The sequence below is a fragment of the Phacochoerus africanus genome, chromosome 2, assembly GCF_016906955.1.
Source record: "Phacochoerus africanus isolate WHEZ1 chromosome 2, ROS_Pafr_v1, whole genome shotgun sequence".
NCBI lineage: Eukaryota > Metazoa > Chordata > Mammalia > Artiodactyla > Suidae > Phacochoerus > Phacochoerus africanus.
Window position 1 is genome coordinate 272924341 of NC_062545.1, and position 12839 is coordinate 272937179.

General features: G+C 56.1%; 1 protein-coding gene across 2 annotated transcripts in view; it reads left to right on the plus strand.

Moving 5' to 3' along the window:
* Window positions 1-2417: 2417 nt before the first annotated feature.
* Window positions 2418-12839, plus strand: part of MIGA2 (mitoguardin 2) — a 29855-nt gene continuing 19433 nt past the window's right edge. Inside the window, exons 1-6 of one of the 2 annotated variants that reach the window (XM_047768633.1) lie at window positions 2418-2499; window positions 5441-5679; window positions 6743-7013; window positions 8219-8331; window positions 9166-9283; window positions 9606-9742. In XM_047768633.1, coding sequence (XP_047624589.1) covers window positions 5584-5679; window positions 6743-7013; window positions 8219-8331; window positions 9166-9283; window positions 9606-9742 — 735 coding nt within the window. In that variant the 5' untranslated portion in view covers window positions 2418-2499; window positions 5441-5583. The remainder of the gene's footprint in view (window positions 2500-5440; window positions 5680-6742; window positions 7014-8218; window positions 8332-9165; window positions 9284-9605; window positions 9743-12839) is intronic. The other variant, XM_047768634.1, reaches the window with a different exon arrangement.

Here is a 12839-nt window from a genome sequence, read left to right on the forward strand (position 1 = left end):
CACCCTCCGCCCCGACCTATTTGTGCCTCTTCTTCTCCGTTGGTGCGTTCACATCCTTTTCGCCTCCTGGGTCCTCTGTCTCCCTATTGCTCGGCCTCTTCTGCCCTGGATATCTCCGTGCCCCCGGCCATCACCTTGATCTCTCTAGCCCCCTCTCCTCTTCTGCCCTACCCTGGTGACACTAAGAACAACCGAGCCAGGGGACAGGCCGGCTGGCGACTCGTCCTCCACCGCTGGACAATGGCTGTTTGGCCCCTGGAAACTCTGTGGTTCCCCAAAGTTGGAGGAGGGCGTGGGGAAGGCGGTTAAAGGGAGGGAAGGGGGAGAGAGTCTTCATTCTGCCCAGGTGAGGGAACCCACTAACCTCCAGGCATGGATGCCTGCTGACCTTGAACCAGCTCCTCACAGCTCCAGACAGGCAAAAGGACGGCCTGCACTTCACGCCTCCCTCCCATGGGGCTTGGAAGGGGCTTGTTGCCTGTTTCCACCGCTCTTGTGGAAGGCTATCTCTAGGCTTCATCTTCTAACCCAGGTGTGAGCCCTTTTCCTGAACTGATAAACTTTCCTCTCTGCTCTGTCCCCTAGATTCCTGGCTTTGTCTCCTTGCACTTGCACCAGTTCCCCATCACCTACTGCCTGCCTGCGCAGGGTAAGCTTCAAGGCACCTGTGGGCTTATTAAAAATCCAGACCCTGGCCTTACTCCCAGCCCTGGTTCTCTCAGTGCAGTTGGGGCCTGGCAGGTGGAGTTTTGAAAAGCTTCCAGGTGATTTAAATGTGTACCCTAGGTTCAGAACTATTGATCTTCATTATTATCTACTTGGAGCCACCATCAACTTTCATATCACACACCTGCAGTTATCATCTCTAGTGGTTTGTTTTTTGGCCGTATCCACTGCATGTGGGTACAAACCCTTAACCTGTTATGCCACAAGGGAACTTCCTCTATGTGTTTTTTTGTATGTGTTTCTCTGTCTTCACTATGTATTTCTATTCATCTCTCTTGATAAATTGACTTATTTACCAGTGTCAGCTTATAGCTGACTATGTGATTCCTTTAGCCAGCATCCAGCTATATCATTTTTCAACAGCCATAAATCGATATAGTAATATGCTCATTCACTTGGTATCCACATGTTAAAGAAAAAAATATTCATGATACTTGTTGGAGTTCCCGTCGTGGAGCAGCGGAAATGAATCTGACTAGGAACCATGAAATTGTAGGTTGAATCCCTGGCCTCGCTCAGTGGGTTAAGGATCCAGCGTTGCCATGAGCTGTGGTGTGTAGGTCGCAGACGAGGCTCGGATCTGGCCTTGCTGTGGCTCTGGTGTAGGCTGACAGCTGTAGCTCCAATTAGACCCCTAGCCTGGGAACCTCCATGTGCCGCGAGTACGGCCCTAAAAAGACAAAAAAAAAAAAAAAAACCCAAAACAAAACCCAAAAAAATGGTAAGGACCAAGAGAGGCTACTTTGAGCTTCCCATCTCGTACGGTTCTGTTTTAGCAAGAATCCTGCAGAGTCAGTTTAGCAAAATCCCCATCACCTGATCATTCTCCATATTTGTCGAACACTTTCTTTTTGGTATGCAGAAGTTCCCAGGCCAGGGATGAACCTGTCCAGCGGCTGCCACAAGGATGGATCCTGAACCCATTGAGCCACAGGGGAAGATAGCCTCAATATCTTATCACCTGGCCGGCATTCAGCAAGAATCTCACTAGCCTCCGTGTTCCTTCTTAGTCATTTTCCATCCAATGACCCCTACTCTGCTTGGCTATGAAGCTCCACCTGTCCTTGTTGTGTTTGGAGTTGAGCCCAATCTCTCTCTCTATTGCAAAACCTCCTGAGCCTAGTGGAGCAGAGGGCTCAGAGGCGCCTGACTCAGATTGGTCAAGGAGAAAAGTCCTTATAAGCACTGTGTTAACAGGCATTGGATCACTTGACTCCCAACTCTCAGGGAGACAGGCGTGGCACTTTTGCAAACAACTCCAGAAGGTGGGGTGGCAAGTGTTTAGGATGCTGTGGGAAGTCAGAGATGGTGACCTTGGAAAGTGGGCGCTTGAAGGGCAGGAAGAACTTGTCCGTGTGGGAACCAGCGGAGGTGGAAGAATCAAATACAGGGGCTCAGTCCACCGCCGCTACCTGCTACAATGCCGCTTCGAAACTTGATTGCTCCGTCTCGTCTCTTTAAGAGCGGCCCCGCCCCACTCAGCCATCTGGGTCAATCTAATCCCGATGGCCAATCACAGGAGAAAAAAAAAGAGCACTTCCGCGCCTCAACCGCACTTAGGGGGCGGAACTGAAGGAACTAGGAGGGTGAGACAAGGTTGGTCATGTGGCTCACCCAATTGGCCCGAGGCCGGGCGGTGCGGAAGAATCCGGCGCCGCTCATTGGCCAAAAGAAGGTCGACCCTGCGTGAGGCCACGCCCCCAAAGGCCCCGAGGTTGGTTGCGCGGGCGCCGGGGAAGGAGACGCTGCCCTTCTGCAGCGATGGGATCCCGGGTGAGTGAGGGCTGAGTGCGCGGGGAGGCGGGCGGCGCGGCAGGGTCCGGGGCTGAGGCTTGTAGTGAGGGGGATCGGAGCGTACGCGGGGGACTGCGTTCGGGGCAGGTGTCCCAGCTCAGCCGGACGAGAAGGGCCCAGGTTGGAATGAGCAGGTACTCGGGCCGTGGGCGTCACGAGAAGTGGAACGGAACGTACCCGGTCAGTGAGAAGATGTCCGGGCTTGGAACACTTCAGAGATCTAAGCAGGGGCGCAGTACTGGACCCAGGCTGGGCAAGTACCAGGATGGAAGAAGCTGGTGCGTGGGCCCGTGGACGACCCTCAAGGATATTCCGAGTATTGGGGCAAGAAGAGGAGGGGGCCTGACCAGTGGCTGCAAGTTGTCCGGGTTGGAAAGAGCAGATTCCGAAGAAGGGGATATTGCTGAGGTCCAGTGTGGGAGTGCTCCAAGTCGGTCCTCGTCGGACTGGTGAAGTGTCCTGCCGGGATGAAATGAACTGAGACTAGGCAGCGGGAGCCTCAAGGGAGTGCTTGGGCCGCGGATATTGCTGGGATCAAAGTGGAATGAGGAATGCTCAGGCTAGTGTCATTTATGGGGTAGTTCAGGACAGGGGAGGAGGTACCCAAGTTAGAAAGCGTGGGAATCCAAGATGAGGGATTATAAGTACCTCACTGGAGGTGGAATGAGGAAATTCCTGCGCAAGGTTACAAGGCAGGAGAGGTGACTTGCCCAGGTGAGGATGGCCTTAGGAGCGTCCACATGGTGGAGGACATCGCCATGGGCTTGTCATCGTGGGGAAGAGGTGGAGGCATGTTTCATCTGGCTTTGGATCTTGTGTGTGGGGGGGGGGTCATGGATAGATAGGCTATAGTTGGCCTGGATCTGGATCCATCTCTGGCGTGAAGCTGCCTTGAGGCCGGTGTTGTTACCTGGCACCTGTCGCTCTTCTTAGTCGGGGCAGCAGAGGCTGCTCTTGACTTTCCTGCAGGCGCATGCCAAGCCTCCCAGACCTGTCACACTCCTGAGCATGCGTTCAGGCTCATATTTGTAACTGCATGTGGGCTTCTCTCTTGGGGGCCCAGATGTGGCCATGGAGGGAGAGGTGGCAGTTGTGGCAGGTAGCAGAGGTGAAACACCACAGCCTTGGGGCCCCCTGAGCTGAGGTCGTATCCCAGCTTGGCCATTTACTCCATGACCTTGGTCAGATCGATGACCTTTTGGAGCCACAGTTTCCCCATCCCTGAGATAAACAGTGCTTGTCTTGAGGGTTCTGTGAGTGACTAGACTCAACACCCTCCATGGAGAGCCTGTGCCAAGCCTGGTCTGTTAAAGTAAGTGCTTGGGGAATAACATGCTGATCCTGTGATGTTCTCGTCTCCCTTTGTTCTAGGCTTGGGCCAAGTTGGGAGGGTGAGGGGGGTGGCTTAGGATATTAACCTGAACCCTGACCACTGGCGGTCACATAACTCAGCTGGTAGCCTCCTGGCAGGTTGTCCCCTCCCCTTGACCACATGAGTTTCCTCAGCCCTAGAACATTGCCTGCTTGCCCCCCCTTGCACATGAGTGTGCGTAGACACACACACACACACACACACAAAGAGCCCACCCCAGCCCTAGAGCTAAACTGGTCAGATTGTTCGTGCTTCCCATTCACCGATTAGCCATTTCTTGTGCTTGTCCAGTGACTTTGGCCACCATCCCAGGTAGACAGGGTCTGTCTGGGCTGCACTAATCCTTGTGTTTGAAGTCCCCAGAGATCCTGAGGGTGTCTTAGGTTTGGTGGTGGCAATTGGGGAAGGCTCTGTAGGATCTTGGGGACTGGGTTATGTGTGCTTAAGCCACTTACTTGCTGGCCTTGGAATGGGGCCTTGGGGTACCCTAGGGGTCTCAGGAGACCGCAGGGGAAAGTTGCCCTTGTGGTCTGTGGTTCTGCTAGAGCCTCTACTTCCTGCTCCATGTCAGATCTGGCAAAAGGGTTGTATTAAACACAGGGTCTAAAGTCCGGTAGGGAGTTCCCCTCATGGCACAGCGGGAACAAATCTGACTGGTGTCCATGAGGATGCGGGTTCCATCCCTGGCCTCTCTCAGTGGGTCAGGGATGCGGTATTACTGTGAGCTGTGGTGTAGGTCACAGATGCAGCTTGGATCTGGCATTGCTGTGGCTGTGGCGTGGGCTAACAACTGTAGCTCGGATTCAACCACTTGCCTGGGAACCTCCCTATGCGCCAGGTGCGGCCTTAAAAAGCAAAAATAAATAAATAAGTTAAATAAGCTCTGGTAGATCTTGGTCCAAGTCCTGACTCCACCTCATGTCAGCTCTGTGACCTTGGACTTCTGACTTAACCTCTCTGAGCTTCAGTTCCCTTCCTAAAAATTGACTGGGGTGCGAGACGTAGATCACGTCGACGTCACAGAGCTGTGATGATTCAGTGCAATAACGTGTGAGGAACGCAGCACAGACTGCCATGCCGTTGGAGGAAAAACCTGCTGTTTTCATCTAGAGTCCACAGGAAGTACAGCATTCTTGGCTTAGTGGGAGGTAGAAAAGATGTAACGATTCTTCCCCAGGGGCCTGGCCCTTTAGAGGCCTGAGATTTTTTGTTTAGCACACGGGCCACAGGTTTAGAACCACTGAGAAAGTGTGATATAAAGGCCCAAGTCTGAGAGCGACCCATCCACTCCCAGGCTCTGGGTCCGCCCTTGGGCCAGCATGCCAGAGACACTGCCCTCTGCTCCCAAGGCTCAAGGTGCACAGAGGGTCTCTGGGGGCATTTGGCGGCCTTCCTGCTGGCAGGCGCAGCAGGTGGGGGCCTCGGTCCAGGCATGGCTCTCCCGACGCAGGCTTTGCTCCCACCTCGTCCACCAGGGCACTCTTGCTTGTCTTTCTCTGTGCTCACACACACGTGCCTTTGTGGCTGACTTGGTCGTCTGTCTCTCAGCTCTGTGGAGGGACCCTCTGGTATGTGCATCCCTGTCCTTTCGGGACGTGGACAGTGCCTGGGACCCAGCCAGCAACCAGTTGAAGACTTCTCCTTGGAAGCTCTTGGCCCCGAGGGCTCTTGCCCGGGGTGCTGGTCCTGCCATGGCATTCCGGAGGACAGAGGGCATGTCCGTGATCCAGGCCCTGGCCATGACCGTGGCTGAGATCCCTGTGTTCCTGTACACGACTTTTGGGCAGGTAAAGGTCATCGCATCGGGGTTGTGGTCCCGCCCTTTACTCCTCTGGTCCTCGAAACCCTGAGCCACTCATCCCACGGTCCCCCAGCATCTGGGCAGCTGAGCCCTCAGGATTTCTGTCCCAGGCCTCTGGTGGCTTTTCTTTGAGCAAAGTACAAAGGCTAGGTTAGGAGTCTGGGGGTCCCAGGACTATGTGGACTGTTGACCTCCGTTTCTCAGTCTGTAAAATGGGTCAGTCATGCCCTCCCTGCCCGTCTTAAATGTTTGTGACTGACCAGGCCTCTTGACACTTCCTGAGGCTCTGCCCTGTGGGAAGCAGCCTCACCCAAGGGGGCTCTGAGTCAGCAGGCGAGGTGAGGGTGGAGCAGGGAGGTGTACAGGGGGACCAACAGGTAGAGGGAACGTCCTTGCCTTCGAGGAGTTGAAACATGGGGTCGGCAGGGAGTTCCCATCGTGGCTCAGTGGTAACGAACCCGATTAGTATCCATGAGGATGCGGGTTCCACCCCTGGCCTCGCTCACTGGGTTAAGGATCCGGTGGTTCTGTGAGCTGTGGTGTAGGTCGCAGACGTGGCCCAGATCTGATGTTGCGATAACTGTGGTGTAGGCTGGCGGCTGTAGCTCCGATTCAACCCCTAGCCTGGGAACTTCCATATGCCACGGGTGCAGCCCTAAGAAAAAAAAAAAGACCAAAAAACCCCCTAAAAAACATGGGGTCAGCAGATATGGGTATGATTTCTGCCTGTCTCACTTTAAGCACGTGTCCTAACCTGTGTGAGCTTCAGATGCCTCACCTGGAAAGTGACGGGTGTTCAGACGGGTAATGCGGGTGAAGTCTTGGTGCGGTACCTGGCGTAGGTGCTTGGTCACTGCAGCTGGTATAATCCTGATGGTGTCGGGGACACCTGCTGGGCTCCAGCTGTGATCTCCTTGGCCAAGCCCTCTTTTACCTCTCTGGATTCCAGGTTTCAGAGGGGCAAGCCAGGTACCCCCCTGGAGGTGGCTGCCTCTCAGTCCTTCAGGGTCAGGAAATAGCCCCTAAGGGCCTGATATGTCCCCTGCCAGGTGCTCCCAGGGCAGCTCTCCCAGGGAGCTGTAACCAGCCGCCTCCCTCTTGCCCTGCAGTCAGCATTCTCCCAGCTGCGGTTGACACCAGGCCTGCGGAAGGTCCTCTTTGCCACCGCCCTGGGGACCGTGGCCTTGGCCCTGGCTGCCCACCAGCTGAAGAGGCGACGGCGGAAGAAGAAGCAGGTCGGCCCCGAGATGGGAGGCGAGCATCTGGGCACGGTGCCCCTCCCTGTCCTCATGGCCAGGAAGGTCCCGTCGGTGAAGAAAGGTAGGTGTGGGGTGGTGGGCGCGGGCCCGACCTGGAGTCGAGTCTCCGTCGGACCCCATATTAGCAGAGCTCTTGGGCTGGTGACATCCTGTCTCCAAGCCGGGTCGCCCTCATCTTTGAAGCAGGTCATTATAAGGATTTGGTGGGCTTCCGTTGGCACTGGATGCACGTGTCATTGGAAGCAGTGGTTCTCCTTATCTGAGGACCCTTTGGGAACTCGGGTCCAGAAGGGGGTGCGGGGGCGCAGCTCCTCTGTCCAGCAAGGGACATTCCCTGGTTCCTGAGCCAAGCGGCATTCTCCCCATCCCCCCTCCCTTTTTTGCGTTAGGTTGCTTTGCATCCGCAAAGATTCACCCCTTGTGCATACAATTCTATGAGTTTTGGCAAACACAGTCACACAGTCACCACTCCATCTAGAACTGTTACTCCGAATCCCCCCAAGGCCCTTCGTAGCCAGCCTCTCCCCCAGTCCCCAGCCCCCCTCAGCCCCTGACCTGTTTTGTGTCTGCTGGTGTGAGTTAAACACCTCTTCTGGTCCCGTTAATCTTGTAACCCGGCAACCCCGTGTTTGCCATATACAGATCGTTTTCCAAGGCTGAGTCCTCACAGGCTCTCATCTTGGGAGAAGCCTGTTTTATGAAGCGAAATCTTGTGGAGCGATGAATTTTACTTGGGAATTTTCATTGCAAAAAGGAAGCTTTGTCTTTTCAGTTGGGCAGAGAAGCTTGTAGACTAGTCTAGAACAAGAGCCCAACGTGCCGACAGTGGCTGGGTTTCGCGCCCCCCACCCCGCAGCCTGAAACCTGGCCTCGTTTCCATCACAACCTCTCACTTACCTGCCCTGAACCAGCACCACCTCTGGTTCCACCTTGTTTGCTGCCTTCTCTGCTGTTCTCACGTTTAAAAAAAAAAAAGTGTCTTTTATAAAAACTTGTCACCTCAAATCCTTTTTTGGAAGGAAGAGAATTCCAGATCAGTCCCCACCGCAGGGTCAGGAAGTGGAAGTGGCTGGGCTTCCTTCTCAGGCTTTATCCCAGCAGAACCCCACCCCGGCAGGTGGGGCTCAGCCCTCTGCTACTCGGTGCCCACCCCGGAGACACCCTGACTCAGCTCAGGACGGACTCCAGATGAGGAGGCCAGGGGAGAGGGGTCCGGGGTGGGGAAACGGCCTGACCCCCCCCCCCCCGCCCTCCTGTTCCTCACAGGCTGCTCCAGCCGGAGGGTACAGAGTCCCAGTAGCAAGAGCAACGACACCCTGAGCAGCATCTCCTCCGTCGAGCCCAGCAAGCACTCGGGCTCCTCCCACAGCCTGGCCTCGGTGAGGGCACCAGGGGCCTGGCCTGGCCTGGCCTGGGGGCTCCGGGGGCTTGGGGGCTGGTAGGGGGATGGGAGGAGTTCCTGCTCAGGGGGCTTGGGGGCTGGGGGGGGGGTTGGTTCTGCTGGGATAAAGGTTCTGGGGGATGGGAGGAGTTCCTGCAGTCACCCCAGCATCCGTGCCGGCTCTGAGACCGTCTCCGGGCCCCGGGCCTTGGGGAGGGACAGCGGGTGACGTGCGGAAGAGACGTTAGGGCCTCTTGGAGGAGCTGCTTCTCCATGAAAGTCCCTTCAGTCCGTCTTCAGACAATGAGCAAGCCCCGGCTTTGCACCAGGGACTGCCAGGCGCTGAGGCTATAGAGATAAATGAGACGAGGAGAAGTTTATTTTCTCTTGAGGAATGGCTTCTGGCTCATTCACTCACCTAGTTATGAATTCACCCCGCAAGCGCCGCGCCCTGGCTCTGAGCCGGCCGCTGCCCTGGAGCCAGGCGTGACTGAGAGATGGCTTTTGTCACAGGCTGGCAGGCAAGTGGCCGCTCATGTGGGCGAGAGCCGGGCCCCGCCAGCTGATGTAATGGGTGCTTCCTGAGTCCTTCCAGTCCAATAAGTTCGTGGAGCCCTGGGGCAGGCAGTGGATTGCCTTGCCCAGGAGCGGGGCTCAGGGCGGGTTTCTTAGGCGGTTCCTGGGCTGGGCGGCAGGGGCACCAGGCTGTGCCAAGAGCGTGGCCAGGGGCTGGTTGCAGGGATGGCACGGGAGAGGGCGGGTGGCCTCTGGCCAGGCAGCAGGGGAAGGCCTCACCCCTCATTCTCTGGTCCTTGTGCTACTTGGCACCCAGATGGTGGCTGTGAACTCATCCAGCCCCACGGCTGGGTGCTCCGGACCATGGGACGCCAGAGGGATGGAGGAGTCTGTGCCCAGCGGCGATGGCAATGCTGAGAGCCTCTACATGCAAGGTACAGGCTCCCCCCAGCCAGCGTGGGAGGGGGTGGCCTTGTCCAGGAGCCCAGGCCGGGATCTCCAGGTGCTGCTTCCAGGCCCCCTGTTCAACGGTTTCCAGCCATTTCTGGGCAGAGGAGGGTCTCCAGAAACACACCCGGTCTGAAAAGCCCTGCAAAGGGCCCAGCCCTGGAAAGGGGATGGGGCCCTTGTCCCATCCTTCAGGGCCCTCCTGCTTCCTCGATCTTCTGAGCCCGCATCTTGAGTGGCGTGGTCTGGGGCCCGGCTGCTGTCCCTCTGCGGGGCCTGACGTCACCTTCTCTCCCCGTGCGCACTCAGGCATGGAGCTGTTCGAGGAGGCTCTGCAGAAATGGGAGCAGGCGCTGAGCGTGGGGCAGCGGGGGGATAGTGACAGCACCCCGACCCGGGGGGATGGCCTCCGGAACCCCGAGACTGCTTCGGAGGCCCTGTCTGAGGTAGGAGGTTCTCCCCTGGGTCTCTCCCACCCCCGGCCGTGGTGGGGGCCGGTGCTGTGGCAGAGGGGCCACCAAACCTGGGAGGCGTCCAGCAGCCCCGTCTCTGCCAGCCGGCACGTCCTCTTGCATGGGAGCTTCCGCCGTGACCGGGACGGTGATCCGAGTGAAAAAGTTCACGTGGAGTTCCCGTCGTGGCGCAGTGGTTAACGAATCTGACTGGGAACCATGAGGTTGCAGGTTCGATCCCTGCCCTTGCTCAGTGGGTTAACGATCCGGCGTTGCCGTGAGCTGTGGTGTAGGTTGCAGACGCGGCTCGGATCCCGCCTTGCTGTGGCTCTGGCGTAGGCCGGTGGCTACAGCTCCGATTCGACCCCTAGCCTGGGAACCTCCATATGCCGCGGGAGCGGCCCAAGAAATAGCAAAAAGACAAAAAAAAAAAAAAAAGTTCACGTAATGCGCATGAGCACATGCATTTGGTAATTACTCAATAAATCACGATGCTGATGCAACCTGGTCCTGGCCCTGTAAGGACAACATGCATCCTTGAAGGGCTGGAGGGAAGGAGCCTGCGTTCATAGCTGAGTGGGTCACACAGCATGCAGTTTGTCTGGTCTTTGTACTTTTTTTGGCACGGTCCGCATTTTCTAAAAGTGAGTATTTTGTCCCCGTATCAGAAAAGAGAACTAAAAAGGCTAAAATCGAAACTTTTGTGGAAAGCGCCATCCAACATGGAGACAAAACAGCACGTTTCTAAATTACACGTAGGCGTTCCCGCTGCGGCCCAGTGAGTGAATGATCTGGCTTGTCTCGGTGGAGGCCCCCGTGCCGTGGGTTAAGGAGCTGGTGGTGCCCCAGTAGCGGTTACAGCTGTGGCTCAGATCCGGTCCCTAGCCCGAGGACGCCACGTGCCTCCAGGCGGCCGAAAAAGAAAAGGGAACCGCGCATCAAACACACGTCCGATTACGTCGTTTTGTAATAGAGAAAAAAACGTGAAAAACTGGGGTCTGGCATAGCCGGCAGCCTTTATTAAAAGGCTGGAGGAAAGCCGTGTGAGCGGATAGGCTGCTTTCTCCGCTGCGTGTCACCAAGTGAAAACAGCAAGGTGCGGAATGTGTGGACTCGTGTGTGCGTGTTGTTTCCCGCTGAGACGTGGCTGATGTGCACTATCGTGTGAGTTATAGGAGTGTAACGTAGCGACTCGTGACCTGTGTGCACATTTAAAAAAAGGCATCCGGGAGTTCCTGTCGTGGCTCAATGGAAGTGAATCTGACTACTATCCATGCAGACCTGGTTCGATCCCTGGCCTCGCTCAATGGGTTAAGGATCTGGCGATACCGTGAGCTGGGGTGTAGGTCGCAGACGTGGCTCTGGTGTAGGCCGGCAGCTACAGCTCCGATTCGACCCCTAGCCTGGGCACCTCCGTGTGCCGCAGGTGGGGCCCTAAAAAGACAAAAATAAAATAGGATAAATAAAATTAAAAAAGAAAAAGATGTCAGCGACATCTGTCCCTGCCCACATACACCTGTTGGTAACTCCCGGTGTGTGTCCGTTCACTTTCATTTCCCTCGGGACAGATACACGGGAGAGAGTTCACAGTGATCCCCGAGGAGGGGTCTGCAGGGAGGGGTGGGGAGAGGCTTTTCTTGTACTTTTCTGTGTCTGTCTGTCCGTCCATCTTTCTCTTTCTTTCTTCCTTTCTGCCGTGCCCATGGCTTGGGGAAGTTCCCGGGCCAGGGGTTGAAGCCGCTCCACGGCAGTGCCCTGACAATGCCAGATCCTTAACCTGCTGAGCCACAGAGGAACTCCTATGCCTTTCTTTACTTTGACTTTTCTAATTGGGAGCACACGCTTATGGACAGGCTTTGTAGAGGTGTTAGTGTTGGGGGGCTGTTTCTGATGTGGTTTTTATGCTTTTCTGCATTGAAACCAAAACATAATAGGAGTGTTTGTCCCCTGCTGGAGTGAGGTCAAAGTGGAGGCCACCTCTTTGGGCAGCTGGGGAGGAGTCTAGCCAGGAAATGGAAACAACTTCAGGTGTTTGAAAAAGCGTTTGGGAGTTCCCTGGCGGCCTAGTGGTTAGGATTCTTCACTTTCACTGCCGTGGCCCAGATTCAGTCCCTGGTCTGGTGCAGCTGGTGGGGAGCTCACACCAGGGAAGGGGCTGACTGGCAGGGAGTGGGGGGCAGGGGTGTGGTGTGAGGTAGGAAGAGGAGGGGCGTTTTTGAGCCCACCACCGCTCAGGTCAATGCTGGATCTGCCCCCTGCTTTCTCCTTCTTTCCTCTACCTTTGCCTCCATTGGGTGGCAGCCAGTTGGCAGGGGAGCCTGGGGAACAGTTTGCAGCACAGGCTGGTGAGCCTGTAAAAAGTTGGAGGTGTACTTGCCACCCCAGCTCTGAGGCTTGTCACACAGGCGTGACTGCTGTGCTTGTGGGAGGCGGAGGCTGGGACGTGTTTGGGGTGACTCACGGCTTCAGTGCCAGCAGGCGAAGCTGCCCCAGGTCCCCTCTGCTCATGGGCAGATAGTAGGCACCTGCAGTGTTAGGGCAGGAGGAGGAAGGGAGGCAACTTGATTGCCAAAGGTGTACTTATCGCGCTACTGCTCCGTCTTAAGACTAAAGCCCTTCCCAGAGCTCCCTCTGTGGCGCAGTGGGTGAAGGATCTGGCTTGTCTCTGTAGAGGCGCCAGTTCAGTCCCTTGCTTGGCACAGGCCGTGGGTTAAGGATCTGGTGACACTGCAGCAGTGGCATAGGTCGAAGCTCCGGCTCAGATTTGATCCCTGGCCCGAGAACTCCGCATGCCAGAAACAGAAAAGCAAAACCGTAGGCCTTTCCCTATGTCTCATTCGGAAAGCAATGAGATATTCCTTAGTAGAGTAGTGAAAACTATGGGAACAGAAAAAGAGGAGCCCAGGCCCTGAGCAGACCGCTCAGGGTTGTGTGACATGGGCAAAGGCCCTCCGCCTCCTCGAGCGCGGGTGCCCCCAGCCAGACACGAGCACCAGTCACAGGATCCTGGCCCACAGCAGGTGCTCAAAGAATGATCTTCATCCTCAGTGTTAGCAGTGCCTGTTGTCCTCCATCCAGAAATAACTGCTTG